Raw genomic sequence first — 13,021 nt, 5'->3', positions numbered from 1 at the left:
AAATCAAACAGTAAATCATCCCTGATTAATAGTGATTGCTGGGGGCAGCTAGATGGCGCAGTGGATAGAGCACTGGCCCTGGATTCAGGAGGACCTGAGTTCAAATGTGACCTCAAACACTTAACACTTACTAGCTGTGTGACCCTGGGCAAGTCATTTAACCCCAATTGCCTCACTTAAAAAAAAAAGTGATTGCTGATTTCTGAAGTGTAAAAGCTCACACTGAGAATTTAACAATGGTCTCACTCCTGTGGAAGCTGCCTCCAGTATACCCCAGGATTTTGGCAAAGGAAGTGAAAAGGGCTGCCTGAACATAGAAGAATTGGTGTGCATGTTGTGGGCTGGAGGTGGGGTGGGGTTGCATTGCGTGACTTGATACTTGAAGGGCTGTTGTGTGGAAAACTAATTAGATTTACTCCATTCCCTCAGAGAACAAACTTAATTAATGGAAATTGCAGACAAGCACATTTTAGCCAGTTTAATTAAGAACTTTATAACAAGAGTTATCTATCTAGTCATGGAATGAGCTGCCTTGAGAGATAGGAACTTTCTTGTCATTCTAGATCTTGGATATGTATGAAATCTGTTCCACAGTCACTTTATTAACTTCCAAAGAAAGACTTTTGTTCAACATTATCCACTGACTAAAGTCTTAGTGAAAGTTACTTAGTCTTCCTCATATAGAAGAAGGCTCCACACTTTACATTTCTGCTCATACGGAAAGGATGTGATGAAACAGTTTTTAATATAGGAGTTTGCTTTTTCCGCTGTGTTAGGAGTTTCAATAAAAGATTAGAGTAGCAATATACATCACCAGGTAAATTCCTAGGTGACATCATAAAAATTGCACATCTACTAGAGGAATTTCAAGTTAATGGTACACTGTTTCTGACAACAAAGTTTTTTTTTTTAATAAATAAAAGTATTTTATTATTTTTCCAGTAACATATAAGGATAGTTTTCAACATTTGTTTTCATAGGATTTTTAGTTCCAAATTTTTACCCACTGTCCCTTTCCTCCCTCCTACCCAATATGGAAGGCAATCTGATATGGGTTATATATGTGCAATCACATTAAACATATTTCTGTATTAGTCATCTTGTGAAAGAAGAATCAGAGCACAAGGGAAAAACTCAAAAAAGAAGGAAAAAAACAGCCCCAAAGTAGAAACAGTATGATTCAATCTGCATTCATAATCCACAGTTCTTTTTTCTAGATGTTGAGAACATTTTCTATCATGAGTTCTTTGAAATTGTTTTGGATTGGACAACAAAGTTTTGAAATTTTTACTGTTTGATTTGACTCTCTTGGCAGCTGCTGGTGTCCTCAGTAACATTACTACTCAAGCATATTTGACTCTCAGGCATTTTGATACTTACTAATTAAATTGAGTGGAATTGGGGCAGCTAGATGGTACAGTGGATAGAGCACTGGCCCTGGATTCAGGAGGACCTGAGTTCAAATCTGGCCTCAGACACTTAACACTTACTAGCTGTGTGACCCTGGGCAAGTCACTTAACCCCAATTGCCTTACCAAAAAAAAAAAGTTAATGGAATTAATCTGCTGACGTGCCTTCAAAGTTTAAATCAGGCTGATATTACTAATGGTCTAATCTCTCTTTTTTTCCTCCTATTATTCCTGTTATATTTTCTGACTATTAAAAAATGATTTTAGGTTCTCACTTTGCTGATCAATGCAGCCTACAAACCAAGTCGTGTTCTTCGGGAGCTTCAGCTAGATGAGGATTCTGTGTGGCATGGACATGGGGAAACTCTAAAAGCCAAGTATGCTACTTCCTTTGTGCTCCTTTTTTTGTATTTGAATGCATATTGATTGCTGCAGGAAACTCAAGATTTATCTAGAATGTCATTCTGAAGTCTGGAGGCTCAAAGTTATATATCTGTAAACAGCATTGTAACTGTAAAATTAAACTGAATTGTGAACTGTTAATGAAAGAATGCTACAAATACCTAGTAATAAGAGCTATGCAAGTCAAAAGAAAACTTAAGTTTTATCTCTCTCTGAGCAAATTAGCAAAATGACAAAAGATAGAAATAGTCTTGGAGAGGCTGGAGAACTACAGGCATGGTAATACACTACTGGAACAATTATGAATTGGTCCAGCCATTCTGAAAAGCAATTTGGAATTTTGCTAAAGAAATGAATAAAATGTTCATGCCTTTTGACTCAGAGATTCCATTGCTAGGGCATATACCACGAGGAGAACAAAATAAATCATTTGATTTATGTAAAAATAGGACTTTTCCTGGGAACAAAGTAGTAGTAGTAGGCCTCCACCAGTTGAGGACAACCATGGATTAGCACCTTGAAGAGCCATAGGCCACAGTGTGGCTGTGCAGTCCGATACAAGAACCGCAGCTCCTGAGTGACTTATAAACGGTAATTGCCGCATCCCGTGTTGTATCTACCCCATGAGGACTAGCTGGAGTGTCCTCTCCAGGGCGCTGGCCTGGGTGGAACAAAGAACTAAAGGCCAAAGTAAATGTCACTTAAGGACTATCTAGTGGAATATGATTGTAGCAAAATAATATTACTGTACTATATAGTAAGTGGCATTAATTTTTTAAACTACTAGCAAACTTATTTTAGAAACAGTTTCAGCTTGAAGAACTTAAGCTGAGGGCTAAAAGGCAAAAACTTTGTTTCTGTTTTTTAGCAAGAAGTTTGGCTTCTTTATGTGTTGTTTTCTAGTATAAAATGTAAGAGCAATCTTTTTCAAACTGAATGTTGTGGAAGAAAATTACTTACAAAGTATGTAAAACATGAAGTATATTTCAAGAAACAAGCTGATGGGTATGCACAGTAAGACTTTTTTTCTGTTTGATTTGGACTAATGAAATAACTTTGACATCTGAATTCCTCCAATAACAGATACAAAGGAAAAAGCTATCGTGCTACAGTTGAGATAGTGAGAACAGCTGATCGGGTGACCGATTTCTGCCGGAAAACCTGCATAAAATTGGAATGCTGTCCTAATCTCTTTGGTCCTCAGATGGTTCTGGACAAGTGTTCTGAGAACTGCTCTGTATTGACAAAGACCAAATACAGTAAGTGATATTTTAAATTTTGGTAAGTAGTGGCTGATACCCAGAGTCCTTTGTCCATGAGACAGTGGCATTTAAAAATATTTATATAGGATCTACTATAATATGTAATTGCTTAACTCCATACTAAATTGCTTTTACCTCTGCGGTTAATAGCACTGCCTGTTCTACATCCTGTTTCTTTTCATGCTCATCACAATTTTTGAAGCTAAAGAGAAGTAAATAGACTATAAGGCAGGATAGTTTTGTCAATGTCTTGTGAACCTTACACAGAATCCTAATTTTTTATTTCTGATTCATGAAGCTTAATAACAGTATGACAGAATCAGTGCCTCTTGACATTTAATATAGAAAAATACTTCATTTTAGGCAAAGAATTGTCTGTTAGGCACTTTAAAAAAATTTTTTTTTTTTGCAGGGCAATGAGGGTTAAGTGACTTGCCCAGGATCACATAGCTGGTAAGGGTCAAGTGTCTGAGGCCGGATTTGAACTCAGGTCCTCCTGAATCCAGGGCCAGTGCTTTATCCACTGTGCCAACTAGCTACCCCCTGTTAGGCACTTTTAATTCATAGTTAGCTTTCTGAGTTATTTGTTTATAAGGTTAAATGATCTCTTAATTAATTTCAAGAAACTATATTTAAATGCCAAGCAAAAAGTTTTGCTAGGATGAAAATTGGCCCAATTTCTGCTTATAAGGAACTTATGAACTACTGGGCAGATATGGCATATGTAACAAAAATATCTCATGTATGATTTTCTACATTGTCCAGTCCTTAGGAAGGATGCGTGAGCACACTTCTTTAAAATCTTGGAAATGACTCAAATTGATCCTTATTTCTTTTCAAACATGTATTTCTAGTAAATGACATTGTTAAAATTAGTGTGGACTTTAGTGGGAGAATCTCTTTTTTTTTTCAGCGACAAACATTTATTTTATTTTCCAGTTACATGTAAGGGTAGTTTTCAACATTCATTTTCATAAGATTTAGAGTTCCAAATTTTTCTCCCTCCCTCCCTTTTTCCTCACCCCTCTATAAGGCAGCAACCAGGTTATTTATGTACAATCCACAAGTGCTCTTTTTATCAGTTCTTTCTATGGGGGTGGATAGTAAGCTTCCTCATTAGTCCCTTGGGGTTGTTATGGATCATTGCACTTCTGAGAGTAGTTAAGTCATTCACAATTGCTCATTGAACAATACTGCTGTCACTACGCACAATGTCCTCCCAGCTCTGCTCACTTCACTAAACATCGATGTTCATTAGTCTTTCCAGGTTTTTCTGGGATCATCCTGTTTGACATTTCCTGTAGCACAAGACCATTCCACTACAGTCATATAACACAGCTTTTTCCATCATTCCTCAATTGATGGACATTCCCTTGATTCTCAATTCTTAGCCTCCACCAAGAGTTGCTATAAATATTTTTTGTACAATTTTCCCCCTTTTCTCTTTTTCATGATTACTGTTGTTAACTGTTTACCTTCCATCCTATTCCTTTCCCCATGATATTTATTCTATTATCCATCTTCTTTCATCCTATCACTCTTCAAAAAGGATTTGCTTCTGTCTGTCTCCTCCCCAACTCTGCCCTTTCTTCTTTTGTCCCTCCCTCCCTCCCTCTCTCTCTCTCTCTCTCTCTCTCTCTCTCTCTCTCTCTCTCTCTCTCTCTCTCTCTCTCTCCCCCCCCCTTCCCCTCCTATTTTCCTGCAGGGTTAGAGAGACTACTCCACCCAATTGAGTGTGTACATTATTCCCTCCTTGAGCCAATTCTAATGAGATTGAGGTCTTTGAGCCAATTCTGATGAGTGTTAGGCTCATTTACTGCCCAGATTAAACAGATTACTCCACCCAGTTGGGTGTGTCTGTTAGTCCCTCCTTGAGGTAGCTCTGATGAGTTTAAGGTCCATTCATTTACTGACCTGCTCCTCTCCCATTTCTTCCCCAACTCCATAGTCTTTTCCTATTTCTTTCACCTCTTCCCTTTCCCCTACCCCAGTGAATTCCCTTCACCCCTCAATTTAACCCTAAAGATGTCAACATCTAGCTAAGTGACACAGTGGACAAAGCATCACCCCTGGACTCAGGGGGATCCCAGCTAAAACCCAGCCTCAGACACAAGACAGTCGCCCACTGTATGACCCTAGGTATGTCCTCCAGCTCCAATTTTTTATGGTTCTCTAGGGTCTTGTATTTGAAAGTCAAATTTGCCATTCAGTTCAGGTCTTTTCATCACAAATATCTGAAAGTCTTCTTTTTCATTAAAGTCCCATTTTTTCCTCTGAAAGATTATGATGAGTTTTGCTGGGTAGGTGATTCTTGGTTGTAATCCCATTTCCTTTGCCCTCTGGAATATCATATTCCATGCCCTCTGGTCCTTTAATGTAGAAGCTGCTAGATCTTGTGCTATCCTGACTGGGGCTCCACAGTTCTTGAATTCTTTCTTTTTGGCAGCTTGCAATATTTTCTCCTTGACCTGAGAGCTCTGGAATTTGGCTATGATATTCCTAGGAGTTTTCTTTGGGGGATCTCTTTCTGGAGGTGATAGGTGGATTCTTTCAATTTCTATTTTAGCTTCTTCTTCTAGAATTTCAGGGCAATTTTCCCTGAGAATATCTTGGAAGGTGGTGTCTAAGCTTTTTCCTTGATCATGGTTTTCAGGTAGACCAATAATTTTCAAATGATCTCTCCTATTTTCCAGGTCATCAGTTTTTCTAAGAAGATATTTCACATTGCCCTCTATTTTTTTATTCATTGGGATTGGCTTTATTGTGTCTTGGTTTCTCATAAAGTCACTGGCTCCCATTTGTTCAATCCTAATTCTTAGGCAATTATTCTCATCAGAGAGCTTTTGTACCTCCTTTTCCATTTGGCCAATTTGACTTTTCAAGCTGTTGCCTTTTTTCTCATGTCTTTCCTGCATCACCCTCATTTCTCTTTCCATTTTTTCCTCTACCTCTCTAACTTTATCTTCAAAGTCCTCTTTGAGCCCCTCTATGGCCTGAGACCAATTCATATTTTTCTTGGAAGCTTTAGATATAGGGGCCCTGATGTTGACATCTTCCTCTGAGGGTGCCCCTCGGTCTTCCTTGTTACTGAAGAAACTTTCTATGTTCCTCACCTTTCTCTGTCAGCTCATCTTGCCTTTCTTTTACTAGACTTTTATCTCCTTAAAGTGGGGCACTGTTTCCAGGCTGCAGTATCCCAAGCTTAAGAAGTCCCAGGTGGTATGGTTTAAGGAGAATCAGGTTCTTCCCTTGCCTGGCCTGTTTCCTGGTCCTAGATGACCCCAGACCAACTTGCCAATCAACCAGCTTTTTGTGTTGTGGTTGTTAGCTCTGAGGAGCCTGTGCCCCTCCCCCACCTGGGCCACTGCTACTTGAGCTAACCTCCTGGTTCTCAGCAGGGGTGTAAAATCCAAGTTCTGCCTTAGCACCAGCATAGACCCCTGTAGTCTCCCCCCTGCCCAGGGCTCAGCCCACTCACCAGACTGTGGGCTTAGTTCCAGACGACACTGGTGCTTCAGCTGATTCAGAGGCTCAGGGGGTCTCCTTCTCTGGTGAGGCCTTCCTGAGACTGGATCTGTGTCAGGGTGACTGTGGGGTTGGGCCCAACTCCTGTATCAGCACAGCAGCTCTCTCCTTCCGACCTTCCAAGCCGTTCTTGGTTAGAAGATGATTTCAGCACATTCTTCTGTGAGCTTTGCTGCTCCGGGCATTTTCCTATGACCTTATTTGGATGTTTTTTGGAGCGATTGTGTCTTGAGTTCGGGAGCTCACTGCCTTTCCTCCACCATCTTGGCTCCCGATGATTGGATTTCCAAGGACAGTCTTTAAGAGCGGGAGAATCTCTTTTAACACTAATTTGGGTTAAATTAACTTAAATCAGAAGTCAGGAATACTTAGTTGTTGTTTTTTCCCCCCTATTATAAGGGCATTCATACACACACACATACATACACACATATATTCTTTACAACAAAGAATTAGGGTAGTCAATATTTTATTTTATTTAAAAATTTTTTTTCTCCAATTACGTGTAAAGATACTTTTTGAGTTCCAAATTTTTCTCCCATCTTCTCTTTCCTCCTCTCTCCTGAGGCTAGCAAGCAATCTGATATAGTTTATACATTACAATCATGTTAAACATATTTCCACATTAGTCATGTTGTAAGAGTAGGATCATAACAAAAAAGAAAAAAATGCAAGAAAGAATAAAGAATAATTACAAAAATGAAAATAGTATGCTTCAATCTGCATTCAGATTCCACAGTTCTTTTTCTGGATGTGGAAAGCATTTTCCATCCTAAATCTTTTGCCATTGTCTGGTAGTCAATATTTTAATGGAATGCTTAAAGCGTGGTGACACTGTTCAACAGAAATTTCCCCTTTTCTCTCTCTCATTTCTTTCCTCCCCACCCATGGAAAAAGAAAGAAAAACAAAACCCTTGTTACAAAAATGTATAGCCAAGCAAAACAAATTCTTACATTGGCCATCTCCAAAATATGTCTCATTCTATACTGAGTCCATCACCTCTCTCATGAGGTGGGTAGTATGTTTCATCATGAGTCCTCTGTAATTGTAACTAGTCATTGTATTGATCAGAGTTTTAAGTCTTTCAGAGTTATTTTGTAGTTACAGTATTGTTGTTATTATTTATTGTTCTAGTTCTGATTGTTTCATTCAGCATTAGTTCATACAGATTTTCCAAGGTTTTTCTGAAACCATCCCCTTCATCATTTCTGATAGTACAATAGTATTCCATCAGATTCATATGTCATCATCAGTTCAGCAGTTCCTCTTCATTTGCCACCACAAAAAGAGCTGCTATAAATATTTTAATACATAGAGGTATTTTTCCTCTTTCTTTGATATTTCTGGAGTATAGGCCTAGTAGTGATATTGCTGGCTCAGTACATACCTTTTCAGCATAGTTCCAAATTGCTTTCCAGAATTGCTGGTTCAGTTTACAGTGCATTAGTGCACCTATTATTTTCCCACAGCCTCTCTAGCATTTGTCATTTATTTGTTTGTCAGCTTTGTCAATCTGATGGGTATGTAAGATGGTATCTCAGAGTTGCTGGAGTAGGTTTTCATATGACTATTGATAGCTTGAGTTTCTTCCACTGAAAACTGCCTTTTCATATCCCTTTCACTATTTATCAGTTGGGGGAATGGCTTCTAATCTTATATATTTGAACTAGTTACACACACACACATCTTAGAAGTATGATGACACTTTCAAAAAAAGGTTATACAAATGCATTATTATTATTATTTTTTTACATATAAGGTATTTTATTTTTTCCGTTACATGTAAAGATAGTTCTCAACTTTTGTTTATATAAGCTTTACAATTTCAGATTTTTCTCCCTCCCTCCCCCCTCCCCTAGATAACAGGTAATCTGATATAGGTTCTATCTATATATCTATATACATATACATATCTATATATACACATAATAACATTACTCCTATTTCTGCATTAATCCTGTTACAAGAGAAAAAATCAGAGCAGTGATGCAAAACCTCAAAATAGGGAAAAAAAAAAAACAACAGCACCCAAAACAAAAGAAATAGTATGGTTCAATCAGCATCTATACTCCACAGTTTGTTTTTTTTTTTTTTCCTTGGATTTGGAGATCCTCTTCTATCATGAGTTCCCTGGAACTCTTCTGTACCATTGCATTGGTGAGAAGAATATAGTCCATCACAGTAGGTCAACACTCAATGTTGATGATACTGTGTACAATGTTCTTCTGGTTCTGCTCATCTCACTCATCATCAGCTCATGCAAGACCCTCCAGGTTTCTCTGAACTCCTCCTGCTCGTCATTTCTTATAGCACAATAGTATTCCATTGTATTCATATACCACAACTTGTCCAGCCATTCCCCAATTGATGGGCACCCCCTCAACTTCCAATTCCTTGCTACCACGTAAAGAGCAGCTATAAATATTTTTGTACATGTGGGTCCCTTTCCCCCTTCCATGATTTCTTTGGGAAAAAGACCTAAAAGGGGAATTGCTGGGTCAAAGGGTATGCACAGCTTTATAGCCCTTTGGGCATAATTCCAAATTGCTCTCCAGAATGGTTGGATCAGTTCACAGCTCCACCAACAATGCATTAGTGTTCCAATTTTCCCACAGCTTCTCCAACATTTATTATCTTCCTTTTTTGTCATTTTAGCCAATCTGATAGGTGTCAGGTGGTACCTCAGAGTTGTTTTAATTTGCATCTCTCTAATCATTAGAGATTTAGAGCACAAATGCATTATTTTTAATAATATTTTGCTAAAAATTATTTTCATGATAATGTTTTAAAGTTATAATATAAAAAGTCTATACACAGTTTTGTGGATATTTTACAAAAAATGAAAAACTTTTTATCTTTTCTGACTATGTTGTGTGATTTTCATGGAAATATTCATACCAAGGAAGATAGTCATTTTTTTAAATTCAAATTGTGAAGGAAGGGAGATGATACAGGACATAAAGTTTAGATAAATCATGGACCCTGATCTCATGGAGTTTATTCTAGTGGAACTTCTTTTTTTTTTTTTTTTTTAGTGAGGCAATTGGGGTTAAGTGACTTGCCCAGGGTCACACAGCTAGTAAGTGTTAAGTGTCTGAGGCCAGATTTGAACTCAGGTCCTCCTGACTCCAGGGCCGGTGCTCCATCCACCGAGACACCTAGCTGCCCCTAGTGGGACTTCTTAAGACACAAATCCAAATAATTATGATATACAACATTACATGATAAATTCATTAGAAAATTGCAAAACAATATGCTTTTTGAGGTCTGAGGGCTCTGATTATTGTGGTGACATTGAAGTTGGAGGAACTTAACAAATTTGTATTGCAATACATAATGTTTTAAAACTTTATTTTTAAGTTCAGGTAACTGTGTTAAAAGTGATTTCCTCAAATCAACCCTGTCAGGTAATGCAAACCTTTTCAATAATCCACCATTTTAAACTGAGGTTTTGAGAAGTTAAGTTTGTTTCATAAAGGGATAGGAAGCAAAATACCTGCTTTCCTGTATCTTCACCTTTGTCTTCCATTGTTGTTCTAACAGACAGAAAAGCGTCCTTCCCTATTTCTGTCAAGAGTACTACCATCTTTCTAGTCACTCAGGTTCTCAACTTTGGTGTTATCCTTGATTCCACACTCTTATTACATTTATCCATCCACTTGTCTTATCTTGTCATTTCTGCCCTTAAAACATTTAGGACATGTGTCCTCTTCTGTTTACATAGATAGTCTCATCTGGCCCTCATCACCTCTTGATTATTCTAATCCTATAGTCAACTAATTAATTAGTCTTCCTCCTTCAAGTCTCTCTCCTCTGCAATCCATCCCATAAGCAGCTGGCAAATGATTTTCCTAGAGTTCAGGTTTGACCATGTTACTCCTCTACTCTAAACATCAGTGACTTGGGGCAGCTAGGTGATGCAGTGGATAGAACTCTGGCCCTGGAGTCAGGAGTACATGAGTTCAAATGTGGCCTCAGACACTTAACACTTACTAGCTGTGTGACCCTGGGCAAGTCACTTAACTGCAATTGCCTCCCTAAAAAACAAAAAAACCCAAAACATCAGTGACTCTTTATTACTCTTAGGATCATATATAAGCTCCTCTTTTTGTATTTTAAAACCTTTCACAACCTGACTCTAGACTACCTTTCCATGTTTACTGTATAGTACTCCCCTTCACACACTCCATGGTCCAGCAAAATTGACCTCTTTGCTGTTCCTCACACATTGCATTGCCTGTCTGCAAGGCCTGGGTTACACCCTCACTTCACATCTCTCTTTTAGAATCCCTTATTTCCTTAAAACCTTTCTCAAGTGATCCCTCCTCCATGAAGCCTTTCCTGATTCTCTCCCACCAAAAAAAAATCAGCTTATATTTATATATATTCTGTATATACTTACTTATTTACATGTTGTTTTCCCCATTAGAAAGTAATTTCCTTGAGGGTAGAGACTGTTTATTTTTGATTTTGTATCCCCATTGCCTGGCATCTAATAAGTACTTAATAAATGTCTGTTGATAGATTGACATCATCCATTGACTTTTCTTTTTTCTTAGCATCTGTCCTCTTTAGCACCATCAACTTTGCTGATATTTGAAAAGAGTAGCCTTGAAGTATCACAGTCATACAGAAAATTGTGATACAAAAGTCTCTTTATCCCCTTTTTTTTTTGGTCACATTCCTCCAGCACACTATTATGGAAAGAAGAAAAATAAAAGAATTGGGCGGCCACCTGGTGGGCACAGTAACTTAGAGTGTGTCATGAAGAAAACAAACAAAAGACGGAAGAGGAGGAAGAACTTCTTTGTGCATAAGAAGAAGCGCTCCTCGGCTTCTGTTGATAACACCCCGGCAGGCTCTCCCCAGGTATGTGCGGGGATTAACCTTGGAGAGGAGCCTCCCCTTGACAAACAGCACTTCGAGCCACTTTCTGTAGGAAGCTTTTATGTTGTAAAAGCCAGTGTTTTGGGTAAGTTGTGGGTGACGCCTGTTTTTTTGTGCTGTAGGGCAGTGGGTGTGAAGATGATGATGATCAGGATGAAGTAGATGAAGAATCTCTAAGTGAAGATAGTGCCTCTGAACAGCAAGATGAACTGCAGGAAGAATCAGAAGTGTCAGAAAAGAAATCATGCTCTTCCTCTCCTACCCAAAGTGAATTGTCTCATTCATTGGCTCAGGATCGAGACAAGAGAAAAAGAAAACTTCGCACTTTTTCTTTCTCTGATGATGAGAATAAACCTCCTTCACCAAAGGTACCTATTTAATAGTTTTTTCTCCCCTTGCCCTAGGATTTTTATGCAAATTGAACTTCTGTAGAAATAAATTTGTCAAATGAGTTTTTCCTCTTTTTCTGTATGGATTTGAATTTTGAGAAATTCCCTTCAAAAATGCATTCATAGTGCAACAGTTACTTGCCCAAACATTTTTGTGAGGATTATATATTCAGGAAGGAAGTTCTAGAACATTTTGACTGCCAGACTTCCATTCAAACAAACAAGTCTGTATACAAAAAGTGACACTTCCTTGTTTAGCTTATTAATGATTTAGAAAAGTGTTCTTTGAGTTTCTTATGATAGATACTTTTAGGTTTGTCCCAATTTTAAAAATCATTGACACTTGATTTTAATAAAGCCATTTTGTAGAAATACTAGAAATTATATAGATTTTTTTCAACAACCACTTATTAAGTGCTTTGGAAATACACACTGTGGGGGCAGCTACTTAACCCTCATTGCCCCACAAAAAAAAGGGGGGGAAATTCACACTGTTCTACTTTTTGGGGAGATTGATATACTTCTGACAAGATCCCTACACCTACTTTGGGCTTTTAATGCAAAGATAGCATCAAAACAGAAATAATTACCTCTCTTCCTTTTATATTTAAAGTCATTTGAAAATGATTCATATTAATAGAAGTGATCAATGAACCAATAACCTGGGCAAGTCACTTAGCCCCCATTGCCCTGCAAAAAAACAAACAAAAAACAACAACAAAAAAACTGTATTGCCTTTCCTTTAAATAGTTCAAATATTTTTCTATGTCCTTCAGTGAATTAAATCTTCCCTTTATTTTCCATGATCATTATCCTGAATAACACCACAAACATTGATTGAGTACCTAGGGCACTCCGGTCATTGTCATGAGGAATCTGCCCCTAAGCCCATTTTAAATATAGACTTCACTGCTTGGCATTGAAAAAAGCATGTAGACATTGTTTAAAGGGTATGGCCAGAATTTATGATACTGTAAAATTTGCTTTTATTTGGTGGAAATGAAGGAAATAAAGATTGAAGTTGCTGAAAAACTGCAGCTGGACAGTAACCCACTGGAGTGGAGTGTGGCTGACGTTGTGCGGTTCATCAAATCTACAGACTGTGCTCCATTAGCAAGAATATTCCTGGATCAGGTACTATGGATC

General features: G+C 38.0%; 1 protein-coding gene across 5 annotated transcripts in view; it reads left to right on the top strand.

Annotated features, from left to right (window-relative positions):
* The window catches only part of SFMBT1 (Scm like with four mbt domains 1), a 182,305-nt gene that overhangs the window by 158,569 nt on the left and 10,715 nt on the right, over positions 1 to 13,021 (top strand). For all 5 annotated transcript variants that reach the window (XM_043985613.1, XM_043985588.1, XM_043985604.1 and 2 more), the window contains 5 exons: positions 1,677 to 1,786; positions 2,895 to 3,070; positions 11,290 to 11,468; positions 11,609 to 11,854; positions 12,881 to 13,009. In XM_043985613.1, the coding sequence (XP_043841548.1) occupies positions 1,677 to 1,786; positions 2,895 to 3,070; positions 11,290 to 11,468; positions 11,609 to 11,854; positions 12,881 to 13,009 (840 nt within the window). The remainder of the gene's footprint in view (positions 1 to 1,676; positions 1,787 to 2,894; positions 3,071 to 11,289; positions 11,469 to 11,608; positions 11,855 to 12,880; positions 13,010 to 13,021) is intronic.

This window comes from Dromiciops gliroides, chromosome 1, assembly GCF_019393635.1.
Source record: "Dromiciops gliroides isolate mDroGli1 chromosome 1, mDroGli1.pri, whole genome shotgun sequence".
Lineage (NCBI taxonomy): Eukaryota > Metazoa > Chordata > Mammalia > Microbiotheria > Microbiotheriidae > Dromiciops > Dromiciops gliroides.
This window is presented reverse-complemented; position numbering and strand designations above follow the sequence as displayed.